The sequence below is a fragment of the Narcine bancroftii genome, chromosome 9, assembly GCF_036971445.1.
Source record: "Narcine bancroftii isolate sNarBan1 chromosome 9, sNarBan1.hap1, whole genome shotgun sequence".
Taxonomy (NCBI): Eukaryota; Metazoa; Chordata; class Chondrichthyes; order Torpediniformes; family Narcinidae; genus Narcine; species Narcine bancroftii.
Window position 1 is genome coordinate 34470298 of NC_091477.1, and position 13123 is coordinate 34483420.

The following is a 13123-nucleotide window of genomic DNA, read 5'->3' on the forward strand; positions in this document are numbered from 1 at the left end:
AGTAAATCTAACATTGGATTAAAATGTTCTTGAAGTGAATTCCAAAATTATATATTGTATTTCTGTTCTTCACATCTTCTCATTTTCCTTGCATTTTAATTGTCATGGAGGTGATGGCAATTTGAAAAAAAAAACATATTTAGAAGTTTTTTCTTAGTGTTATTATGGTGCACAGAGCAGACTCCAAAGACATTTGTAAATCTTCTTGCTTCATGTATGTTATAAACATCTGGATAGACAGGGTCTGATCAGGAGCACTCAACATGGATTTGTGGGAGGAAGGTCATGTTTGACCAATCTGATTGAATTTTTTGAAGAGGTGACTAGGAATGTGGATGAGGGTAGCGCAGTGGATGTTGTCTATATGGACTTCAGTAAGGCCTTCGATAAGGTACCACATGGAAGGTTAGTTAGGAAGGTGCAGTCTTTAGGTATAAATTTTGAGATAGTCAAATGGATTGAACATTGGCTGAAGGGAGAGGCCAGAGAGTGGTAGTGGATAATTGTCTGTCAGGTTGGAGGCCGGTGACCAGTGGTGTGCCTCAAGGATCTGTATTGGGCCCATTGTTGTTCGTTATATACATTAATGATCTAGATGATGGGGTGGTGAATTGGATTAGTAAATATGCAGACGATACTAAGATAGGTGGAATAGTGGATAATGAAGAAGGTTTTCAAGGAGTGCAGAGGGATTTGGGCTGCTTAGAAAAGTGGGCTGAAAAATGGCAGATGGAATTTAATGCTGATAAGTGTGAGGTGCTTCATTTTGGTAAGAAGAATCAGAATAGGACATATGTGGTAAATGGGAGAGCATTGAGGAATACAGAAGAGCAGAAAGATTTAGGAGTGACGGTACATCGTTCCCTGAAGGTAGAAACTCACGTGAATAGGGTGGTGAAGAAGGCTTTTAGTATGCTGGCCTTTATCAATCATTGCATGGAATATAGGAGTTGGGAGGTGATGTTGAGATTGTATAAGACGTTGGTGCGGCCTAATTTGGAGTTCTGTGTGCAGTTCTGGTCGCCTAATTATAGGAAGGATATAAACAGAGTGGAGAGAGTGCAGAGAAGGTTTACCAGAATGTTGCCTGGGTTTAAGCATCTGGAGTATGGGGAGAGATTGGACAGATTGGGTCTTTATTCTTTGGAGCGTAGAAGGTTGAGAGGGGATTTGATAGAAGTATTTAAGATTATGAAAGGGATAGACAGAATGGATGTGGATAGACTATTTCTGTTAAGAGGAGGAAAGTTTAAAACAAGAGGACATGAGTTAAGAATTAAGGGGCAGAGGTTTAGAGGTAACATGAGGGGGAACTTCTTTACTCAGAGAGTGGTAGCTGTGTGGAATGATCTTCCGGGAGAAATAGTGGCGGCGGAGTCAATTGTATTATTTAAGAAAAGGTTGGACAGGTATATGGATGAGAAGAAGATGGAGGGTTATGGGCATTGTGCAGGGAGGTGGGATTAGAAAGGGGTGTTTGGTTCGGTGCGGATTAGAAGGGCCTAATGGCCTGTTTCCGTGCTGTAATTGTTATATGTTATGTTCCTCCAAGCCAGCAGGGATAATTGTGCTTTAATTAGTCTTCTCCCAATTTAGCAGCCAGAACCAATATCATCCTTATCCATGCTATCTTAAAAACATGGAATTATGGTCAATGTTCCCAAAATGCTTCCCACTGACAAGGGTCATTCTCTAAAATGAGGTAAGGAATGAACTATCTACTGGTTGGACTATCTACATACTGTTTCAAAAAATCCTCCATGATGCACTAAATTCTGCTGCTTTTAAATCCCTAGCATTAACTGAGGCCTATTCAATATTGGGAAGTTAAATTCACCCACTACACTAGCTCTGCTCTTTTTTAATAATTTTCCTTTTAATTTTCACACAGTCTTTTCAACATTTAATCCCATGCCAAGACTTTACTGATTTGGTGGATGAACATGTTGCTGCCTGCTATCAAGGATTTATTGAAAAACTGCACCAACAAGTAATTCCTGAATTTGTAAGTAAAGGCATACAATTCACAGACGGGATAAACTGTTATTCTTTTTATTCAGTAGAGCTTAAAGAGGTAGTCTTACAGGAAATAATAAAAATTAGTAAGGTAGATTCTGGGAAAACACTTCCCCCAACTTCAAGTCTATTCCAATGGGTCACAATTACAAAATATAGTGTCAACCTTATTATGAAGAAACAGAATTTATTGTCATGAGTAAGTCATGAAATTCGGTGTTTTACAGGTGCATCACATTGCAAACGTTCATATTATAACCTCTTACAATATTACTATAAAAAAGTAAAAATAATAGTGGATAAAAATGCCAGGTCAGTATGTCATTTTACATAGCAAGCAGGCATTCTGGGATTAAAAGAGGTGGAACATGTAACTCAACATCTCTGGCATCGGCATCTAGCGTCATGCATAACCTACCAGCATGTTACTCCCACTTTTTTCCCAAAAAATAGCTCAAAAATATTCCCCCAGTCTTGTATGCAAAGTTGAAATTAGGGTGATAATGGTGAGTAACGCCGACAGTGATCACCGTCATTGCATGGCTCATTAGCATCTCTGCCATCAGTCCCCACACTGGTCATTGTTGTGTTGAGAAATTGTCAGGTTCAGGAGAGATGAGCCTGGACACAAAGGTTTGCAATCAAATATTACTTTTATTAACACGCAACAACTAATAGAAGAGTGTGGGAAAATAGTAGCGAGAATAAAACACAATTTATAAAAGAGTGTGGGAAAATACACACACAATTTGATAAAACATAAGCGCACAATTTATAAAAAGTATGGGAAAATCTACTGCAAGTATTGATCTATAGCATACCACTTTAAATCATTGCAATGCCATAGGTTCTCTGTGATTAATAAGGGATGACTTAAGGTGGTATGAGAGTAAGAAATAAAAGGTGGGATCCATTGCTCTAGACCCAATTGTTACTGAAATATTTTGCTTGAGAAAAATTGTCATTGGCCCATTTCCTTTGGAGTTATGAAACCATGCACATAACCAGCCAATTAGGTATGATTAAAACAGTGGTTTTTAAAGATTTTCTTTCCACTCCATACCATCTTAAGTCATCCATTATTAATCACCACTATCTATCATTGGGGGGTTGGTGGCAGGCTGTCAGAGGGGAGTAGGGTGGTGGGTTTCAGACTTTCAAACTGAGGACAAACCCACAGGCCAGCTTGCTCACAGCTCAAGGTGACTGGAGACACCTGGGGACAGGTGATAGCAAGGTGTTGGGATCAGTGAGGGGGCTGGTTTTTTATCACATTGCCGCTCCCTAACACTAATCTCCTCTCCCTTAATATCTGAAGGTCTGTCAGTGACTGTCTTGAATACATTCAGTCACTGAGCATTCACACCCTCCTTCTGCAGAACTCCAGATTCAGCAGCCTTTGATACATACTTTTTATCTAATTCATGAATGATCAAGCCCTATTTTGAAAGACCAACAACCACCCCACATTGGTCCTGTCAAGACCATGAATTATGTACTCATGAATTAAATTATCTCTCATTCTCCTCCCAGCAACACGTCAGTGCTTCACCCACCTAACGAAACAGTGAGGATGCATCACTATTTCACAACCAGCTCATTTCATCCACTCATTTCAGGCTTCTGCATTTATGGGAACATGCATAGATGTCTGAGATGAGCTAAACCCCAAATGTCTGCTGGACAGGTATTCCCTAGTGAACTACTTGCTGTCTGCCAGATTGATTCTGCCTTTTACCTTTGCTGTATAATTGCGGGGCAGCAGGAGAGAGCGGGACAGTACCATCTGTTTTTTCCCCCTATTTTCCTACTTGCATGTTTTGTCCAAGTTTTAAATGCTTACCCATAAATACATGAAAAAAAAAATGGTACACCTTCACATCTTTACCTGAGTTGGTGCTAGATTGCCCTTTTACACAGACACATTCTGTTGCCGGAAGAAAAACAAAGACTGGAATGACAAAGTGGCTGTGTAAAAGTCTAATGTTTAGGTATAATTCTTATGAATGACTATATATATATAAGGATGCCTTTGCTCAAAACAGAAAAGAAGATTGGAATTCATCATTTACGAACCACTCTGTGCTCTCTCAAGTTTATTCAGTGGTCCACAACAGCTGGTTCGAAAGCACAAAGATAAAATGTTAGACTATGAAAAAATTCAAGAGAAAATAAAGCAAGAAGGTGATGCATCTTATGATGAGAAGGCTGCTGAGAAGACATACGAAACACTACATTCTTTATTACTCACTGGGTTACCTGAATTTAACAGAATTGTACTACACCAACAAGCACAGATTCTACAAGCAGTTATCCATGTCCATCATGACTTGGCCAACAATATCCTTGAGTTAATCAGTCAGCATCTGCATGAGGTAATCATCTTTCTTGAATTATTACATGTATTGGAGAAATTGAATGGTGAATTGGGTAATGTTACTTTCTTCCTGATGAAGTTTCAAAATATTTTAACCTGACAGGAGCAGATGGTGAGAAAAAAAGTTCTCTGATTTTACACCATAAACACAATTACACAAAAAAATTATCTCCTTGCTTGTGGAATTAACCGCTGTATTGGCCTGTGAAAGATAATTAATTAAATAAATAGATGGATTCCCCCTACTAATTGAGTTAGTTTCAAGCAACCCCTCTGTGATATACTGCAAAGTTCAGTAAAGAGGAAGCTTTGATTGTCAAGGAGCTTTCCAGTGGATGGGAAAAGTAACAATAGGTCATGGAACTATGCATTGTCTTCAGTGAGCATGACATGGGATTATACCAATGTAGCATACAGCTAAATGAATACTCTCCAATGCAAATATGGGAAACTAAAAGGAAAATAGATCAACTGGTTAAAGCACTGGAGTGCCGTGTGGAAAGGATCAACATGCGTAATCTATCAACGCTGAAGTAGTCTTTTCCAACAATCGGCTGTTACCACATTCAAGCTACGTGCTTGATGAGAACAACTGGTTCCAAAAATCGAAGCACTTGTGGAGTGGAAGGCTGTGCATATATGGAAAAGAATATTGACATGAATGAGTAATTGTTGGAGTATAGTTACATAGATGGGAACAGACTTTCAATACCTCAGCCAGATATTCATTTAAGTGCTGGCTGGCATTTACAGATAGAGCGCATCACATTGCAACCTTTTGGCTCTGCTACTCAATATTAAATTTGCTGAACTGTCAAGAGAAAACTTCAATTTATATATCCATGAATAGTATCTGGCCTGTCAAAATTATGTGCTCTGTCAGTGCGCATCTTGCAGATTACTTTGCCAGTTTAATTTTCAGCTAAATAACCATTTTGACAAATTGCAACCAATTTAAAGCAGATAATTAAAAAAAATTGAAATGTATATATTAAGACTACAACGGAATAATTTAAAAAGGAGATGCACATTAACAGTTTAATGGGAGAGCCATTTCAATTAAATTTTAACACTAGGTGGTGCTTTACATTTACTCATTACTGGGAAAAAGAAATGTGATCCAGCTCAAGCCTTCTTCAAATGTAAACTCTGTTCCAATGTGTGAAGGTTACCTCAGCGTCTGTGGCCACAAGCATCTGTATAAATGTATATGAAAAACCATTACCACTAATCAGCACAAATCTATAAAACATTGTGCAATTGCTGATTATCATATGTGTCAACTTCTAGTTCCTCTCTGGGGCAACTTCATTCACATTTGTCTCCCAGTTTTCATCTAGCCACAAAGTCAACTTTTGGCAACAAACAGAAGAAACATTGCAGAAGTCAAATGTAAAGCGAGAAGAGTTCTTCCAAAAATTTGAATCAATCACGGAACAGATGATAGAACAGGTATGTTATGTGTAAAAGTTTAGATTTATTGTCAGAGTACATACATTGAACATCACATTCAACCCTGAGATTCTTTCTCCTGTGGGCCAGGCAGAATTTCTGCTTAGCGATAGTGCAAAAAAACTGTACTCAAGAAAAAAACACGAGGGAAATGTAAACAAGAAGGAGGTGCAAACAAACTGTGCACTACAGAAGATAAATAATCAATAATAAATAATGAGGAAAATAAGAGTCCTTAAATGAGTCCCTGATTGAGTTTGTTGTTGAGGAGTCTGATGGTGGAGGGGTAGCCGCTGTTCCTGAACCTGATGGTATGAGTCTTGTGGCACCTCTACCTCTTTTCCTGATGGCAGCAGTGAGAACAGAGCACGTCCTGGGTGGTGTGAATCCTTCATGATTGCTGCTGCTCTTCCACTGCAGCATTCCTACATTTTCTCGATGATGTGGAGAGTTTTGCTTGTGATGTACTGGGTTGTGTCCTACCTTTTGCAGGGCTTTCTGCTCAGAGATATTGATGCCCCAGGCCATGATGGAGTCAGTCAGCACACTTTCCACTACACATCTGTAAAAGTTTGCCAAGGTTTTCGATATCACACCAAACCTCCGCAATCTCCTGAGAAAGTAGAGGTGCTGACATGCTTTCTTCACAATGACGTTCATGTGTTTGGTCCAGGAAAGATCCTACGAAATAGTGACTTGCAGGAATTTAAATTTGCTCATCCTCTCCACCTCTGATCACCCAATGATAACTGGATCGAACACTTCTAGTTAACCCCTCCTGAAGTCCACAATCAGCTCCTTAGTTTTGATGACATTGAGTGTGAAGTTGTTAGTACACCATTCAGTCAAGTTTTCAATCTCCTGTATGCTAACCCATCACCTCCTTTTATACAACCACTACCATGGCATCGTCAACATATTTGTAGATGGTGCTGCTGTCGTACTAAACCACACAATCATAGGTGTAAAGTGAGTAGCACAGGGGTGTAAGCACGCAGCCCTTTAGTCCTCCTGTACTGATGGAGATTTTGCAGGAGATATTCTTTCCAATCTGAATTGATTGAGGTTTGGAGGCCAGGAAATACAGGTCCAATTGCACACTGGAGTATTGAGGCTCAGGTCTTGGAGTTTGCTGATTAGTTTTGAAGGGATGAAGGTGCTGAATGCCAAACTGTAGTCAATAAAAAGCATCCTGATGTATGCGTCTTTACTGTTCAGGTATTCCAGGGCTTTGTGTAGAGGTAGTGAGATGGCATCTGCCATAGACCTGTTTCTGCCACAGAAAAATTAGAACGGATCCATGTTGTTATGCAGACAGGAGCTGATATGCTTCAACACCAGCCTCTCAAAACACCAACACTATGGATCTGAGTGCCAATAATCGGTAGTCATTTAGGCTGGTTACCCATTCTTCTTGGGCACAGGTACAATGGAGGCCTGTTTGATTACATGCATCCAAGAGAATGACTGCACAGAAAACAGTATGAATAAAAGATGAAAGATAATGGACCAAAAGCAAACTTGAAAGAACATCTTTATCCCTGAAAGAAGACATGAGAAGCTTTGCAATGATTTCATAAACACACATTTCAACAGTATTATGAAAACATTTCAAATTTTAGTTACTTTGCATTTATGTCTGTCAAATGAAATGATACTCCAATCTTATGATCTTACTCATCTCTCCCAAAAGGAGAATCTTATTATTACATGTATGTCATTGAAAAATTCTCCCAAAAGGATAATTCACACATGTTCAACGTCCCTTCAATTAGCCAAGTATAATTGTTTTTTGTAAGTGGGTGCAATAAATGGCTAAAAGGAGATGCAAATACTAGAAGCGAAACCAAAGAGGGAAATGGGATTATAATTTACCATATTTTTTAGAACAGTTACAGACATTTTATGTGTAATTAAAACACCCAATTTGTTCCTCCAAAAACACTGGTTTGAAACAATAAAAATTAATTTAACTCCTGCTGCAGTGGAAATTTATAGTATAGTACAACTTTGATTATCTGAAATCGGATTCTCCGAAATCCTCATTTATCCAAATCTTTTTTGAAGCTGAACTGACCTTACAGGTTGAAAAAAAATCACCCAACATGAAATTAGAATGACAATTGTCCTCATTTCAGGTAACTCCCTCCCCTGTCTCTTTCCATTTCTTCTTTAATAGACTTTTCTCTCCAACTCTCTCTCTCTCAAACTGCACGCCACTGTCTCCTGGCCACAAGCAGTTAGAAGAATCCCTTCTCCCAGCATCATCAAGGAGAGCAGCCTCCCAGGCAAGAATGGGACCTCAGGCTCAGTGGCGTTCCCTCCTCCCCTTCCTCACTGCTTCCTTCCCTCCCTCCCTCCCTCCCTGCTCGGCACAATGGAGCTCCCGACGCTGAATCCTTCCCACCAGACTCCCTAGTATGCATGTTCAGTAGGATTAGGGGAGGATTCGGAGTCGGGATTTGGGAGTCAGGATCTCCGGTGACCTGGGAGGCAGGAGCCCGCTGACTCGCCAGTGAGTGTTCCACCAGTCTGGGAAGCTTCCCTGGGGATCTACAGCAACCATTGGTCGATCTTGGTGATCGGCAGCAGCAGTTGTGACGAGTCAGTGTTCAGCAGTGGCCAGCATTTTTTTTAGTGAGAATTAAACATTAGTTTAATGCTTAAAAAGCCTTTGCTTGTTGTCGATTATTGTTTAAACATTGATACAAGCGATTTGCTGCTGCTACTGGGCTATTTAAAAGTTTATCTGAATTAGGCATGATCCTAACCATTTTGGATAATCAGAGTGGTAATAGAATTCATTTTATTGTCGCGGACTATGACATATGACATCCAGTAAATTCTAGATGATCAGCAGAAAAGAGACATGAAAAATTAAGTGTTTAAAATCATTTTGTGGACTTAACAAGACCATGAGAACCCCTCATGGAACCCCTGCAAGAAAATAATGGGGACGGTGGTAGCACCACAATATCTTTTCCAAACCTGCTATATGCAGTATGTGTGTTAATGAGAGCCGGTCAATAAAATAGGCTCCAATGAAGCCAGCAACCTGGTAAAGCTCCTGAATAGCTGTCGGCATGCTTCATCAAACAGCTGCTAAGTACTTAACATTCTATTCTTGGATGTTACGTATTTAATTTACCAATTGTGTCATTATTTGGAGTTGCTGCAAATTGCTAGCTTTGATATAAGTCCGAATATTAGATTGTGAATTGTGTGTATTGTCGATTGTGAAATTATTTTGCTGAGTTACAATTTGAGTCTTTTATAAGTTGATTTTCATTTTTTTTTTCCAGCCTTTTAATCAAGAAAAACTGGAGATACTTCTGAAAAAGTACAACCCCAGTAAAATATACCAAGTTACTGGTAATATTTCTGGAAGCAAAGATCTTGACCTGACACTTCAAAAGGGTGATTTTGTGGCAATTCTTCAAAGTGCAGATACAAAAGGAAAGACAAACAGATGGCTTGTGGATTCTGGAGGTAACAATTTCATTGTCATGTTTGTGACAAAAATGTAATGTGTTTATGCATAATCGAGTTCCACTGTAATTTTCATTCCACTCTCTCCCAATTTTCTTTTCCAATTCTGAAGTGGCCAACCTTCATACTTGAGCTAAAGCAATTAGTGACACGATAGCTGCCAATTGTGGGGCATCAGAGCCAATTATGTCTTGTTATTTTGATGCTTATTTTCTAACATAGCAATAGGAAATGTCAAAACTTTGCTGGTTTTCCTCTTTCTGAAGCCAAGAGATCCTGAAGATTTTGTATTATATTGATTTGACATCAATATGGAGGTGACACTTTAAAAATATGAGTTATGTTACAATTCGCATAAGCCATCAGTGCAGACTGATGATTAAATCCAAGACATCCAGGTGTGTGTGTTTTTTTCTTTAATACTTCAATCCATTAGTTAGGAACAGTCCCAAAATATTGTGATTTCAAGAGCTGAGTAATCAGAGGCCAAGTGACTCAATTCCCCAAAGCCTTTCCACAATCTGAAAGTCACAAGTCAGAAGTACGCTCCACGTAAAGCTCCAACAAAATTCACACCTCCAGAACAAAAATTCCTTTGTTGCTATCTCACCCACTGTTTGTAGTGCACTTAGTTACTAGTATGCATGTCAGAACTGAGTGTACCATATTTCTTTGGCTTGGCTTCACGGACAAAGATTTATGGAGGGGTATGTCCACGCCTGCTGCAGGCTCGTTGGTGACTGACAAGTCCGATGCGGGACAGGCAGGCACGGTTGCAGCGGTTGCAAGGGAAAATTGGTGGGTTGGGGTTGGGTGTTGGGTTTTTGTCAGTGAGGTGGGCTCTGCGGTCTTCTTCAAAGGAGGTTGCTGCCCGCCGAACTGTGAGGCACCAAGATGCACGGTTGGAGGCGAGATCAGCCCACTGGCAGTGGTCAATGTGGCAGGCACCAAGAGATTTCTTTAAGCTGTCCATGTACCATATGGTATGACCTTAAATACATTATTGTATCGAATGCTGCTGTTTACTGAATGCAACTGCCTTCAGTAAAGCATGTATCATTGATATCCTACATCATATTATTTGCTAAGTCAAGTTGCAACACAAATGAGTCTCAGAACATTGCATGGGCATTGTTGAGGATTTTGCTGTTTCAGGAAGGAGAGGGGAGTAGGGGGGGTGGGGTGGGTGGTGGCGGTGGGTGGAGGGTGACGTCAAGAGAGCAATAATTTAGCCTGAAGAAAATAGAGAACTGGTCTCACAACAGTGATAATGGTTGACAGATAATATGGAAAATCTGTCGAGGTGGCTGAGGAACAATTGAATTTAGCCGTTTTCCCTGTAAATTCAATAAGGGACAATATTCCTAATCATCCAATATCCCACTAGAGGACAAAGAACGAAGATACAAAGTGGTACACAAAAATTAATATCATTGCAGGTGGAAAGAATGAACTCTTAAGAATCATTAGTAAACCTACTTGCAGATGTGGTCTCATTCAAGGACATCAAGAAAACCTTGAAGAATCATTTTAATCTGGCACTAGGGATCTTCAAGGGCTACAGATATAGCACATTGCAATCGAAGTCTAGAAGAAAGAGATGGAAAATATTGAAGAAATGTCAAAGAGATGCTATTTTCATACTTTTTTAACTTCATACTTGTTTATAGGGACTGGTAGATGAGAATTTGAGTGAAATCAATTAATTTGGTAGACAAGAATTGAGCAAGCTTATAGATTTGACATCAATGTGGGAGCAGTGCCTTAAAAGGCAGTTGCACAAGTCTTGTGGATGCTACAAGTGCGTTTGGAGGAAAACTGGTATCTCACACGAGAGGAACGGGTGGGACACCTTTCTATGATGGCATCTGTGCCCTTGATAATTTTATATCCCTTAATTAAGTCCTCCCTTGGTTTTCTCTGCTCCAAGGAAAGCAAACCCAGCCTATTCATTCTCTTCTCATCATTAAAATGCTCTACCACAGGCAACATCATGGTTTATTCCAGTGCAGTCACATCCATTCTACAATATGGTATTATGTCTGATACCATGATAGTCCAGCTGTGACCATTGGCATTAGGCATAAGAAAGCAAGCGTGTTGAACAACCCCATTGATTTCCCACTTTCATAGTAAAAGCAGGAAATTAGATTACAGAATCTATGGCATACCTGAGGTGATGAAACAGGGCTGTATATTTAAAACCATTTATTTTTGACTGAAGAAGCATCAGTTCTCAATGAGTAATTCTATCAGTGCAATTTGCATCTGAAACTTTTCCATCATGTTTTCAGTTTCAAGTTTTCTCTCATTGAAGTAGAGGATATCGTGCTTTGTGCATATACAGGATGAACCTTCTGACCTATTGGAGAAGTAAAACATTGAGACTCTCAGAGAGACAGATGGAGCCAGTTACCTGCAATAGTTATGTGAGTGTAATTATCATCTCAAGTGGACTTGCAGTGAGCTTGAATAATAGAAACCTTCTGAGGCATAGACCTTACCAACAGTCTTCTTCAAGATTCATGGATTTATGTTCATTTTGACTGTTTGGATGATTGCCAATGAGGATTGAATATACATCTATTTCATTGCAGGTCAGCGATTGAGGTATGCATTGCACCATCTTGGGAGGAAGTACTAAGACAGAAGGTGTTGATTACAAACACACCAGTGGGGGGTCATCATAGGTTTAAGAAACAGACCTGTGCAGCAAATTACAAAGCTGACTAGTAAAGTAGACCAGGGTGAAATGCCCCAGGGGAAAGAACAATCTATGTCCAAGGTCAGTGAGAGTCCAGGAGATGTTCACATATTGGAAAAACCTGTCCTGGAGCCAACATATTGAGGCAAGAATGTCCACCAATACCTGCACTAAGAAGCCTGAGGTGATTTGGTGTGTTGTGAAATACCTTAACAAACATCCACATGTGTACTGTGGAAATATATTGACAGGTTGGTGATTTGAATGCCCAGGAATGTGAAAGGTTACAAAAAGTAGCAAACATACCCAAGACCATCAAAGGCGCCATCTTTCCATTCGTTGAAGGCATCTGTGTGAGGCTCAGTCTCAAGAAGCACCTTGTTCACAACCTCTTTCATTGTTACCCAAAGTACAGGACCTTGAAATCCAGCACCTCTAGATTCAAGGACAATTATTATTCAATAGCTTTCAGAGTAAAGAAATACTCCCCATCCTATCATTAACCACAAACTCTGGGACCATAAAAAGACCCATCTGCATTATTGGAAAGTCCATTTTTTTCTTGCACTAATTGTAATTGTGAATATTTATCTGACTATCCTTTTTTTTATCTCTCCATTGAGATAATTCAATGTTTACTAATGTAGTGGGTGTTTCTTACTTACCTGTTTGGCTGCAGCAAGTAATTTTGGTGCAAATATACATGGCAATTATGTGTATGGTAATAAAGTCATTAACATTATCAAGACAGACGATTGTGTGTATACCTTGTCAAGAGAATTATTTAACAGTGACCTAGCAATTTCAGAACAATGGGACTATTCACAAAATCAAAGACAGGCATATCAGAGGAAAATGCAGAAATGAGGTGAGAAGCAAAAGAGTCAGCCTGAGGTGATGTTGCTTGAGTCTGCCAAAATGAGTACAGTGAAACCCTGTTATTACATTGGATCCAAAAAATGTCATCCTGAGAAAGCCAGGGTGGTGCTAAATCAGGTCTGCTTGGTTTCAAGGTCCCCTGGCAGCTGTGCCGTGGCTGCAGAGGTCGCGTGCGGGGTGTGCTCGGTTTTCAGGTCCCCCAGCAT

The 13123-nt window shown here is 39.7% G+C and overlaps 1 protein-coding gene across 10 annotated transcripts in view; it reads left to right on the plus strand.

The window, feature by feature from the left end:
- Nucleotides 1-13123, plus strand: part of arhgef37 (Rho guanine nucleotide exchange factor (GEF) 37) — a 148130-nt gene that overhangs the window by 118877 nt on the left and 16130 nt on the right. For all 10 annotated transcript variants that reach the window (XM_069898758.1, XM_069898759.1, XM_069898757.1 and 7 more), the window contains 4 exons: nt 1892-2005; nt 4062-4391; nt 5723-5845; nt 9148-9334. In XM_069898758.1, the coding sequence (XP_069754859.1) occupies nt 1892-2005; nt 4062-4391; nt 5723-5845; nt 9148-9334 (754 nt within the window). The remainder of the gene's footprint in view (nt 1-1891; nt 2006-4061; nt 4392-5722; nt 5846-9147; nt 9335-13123) is intronic.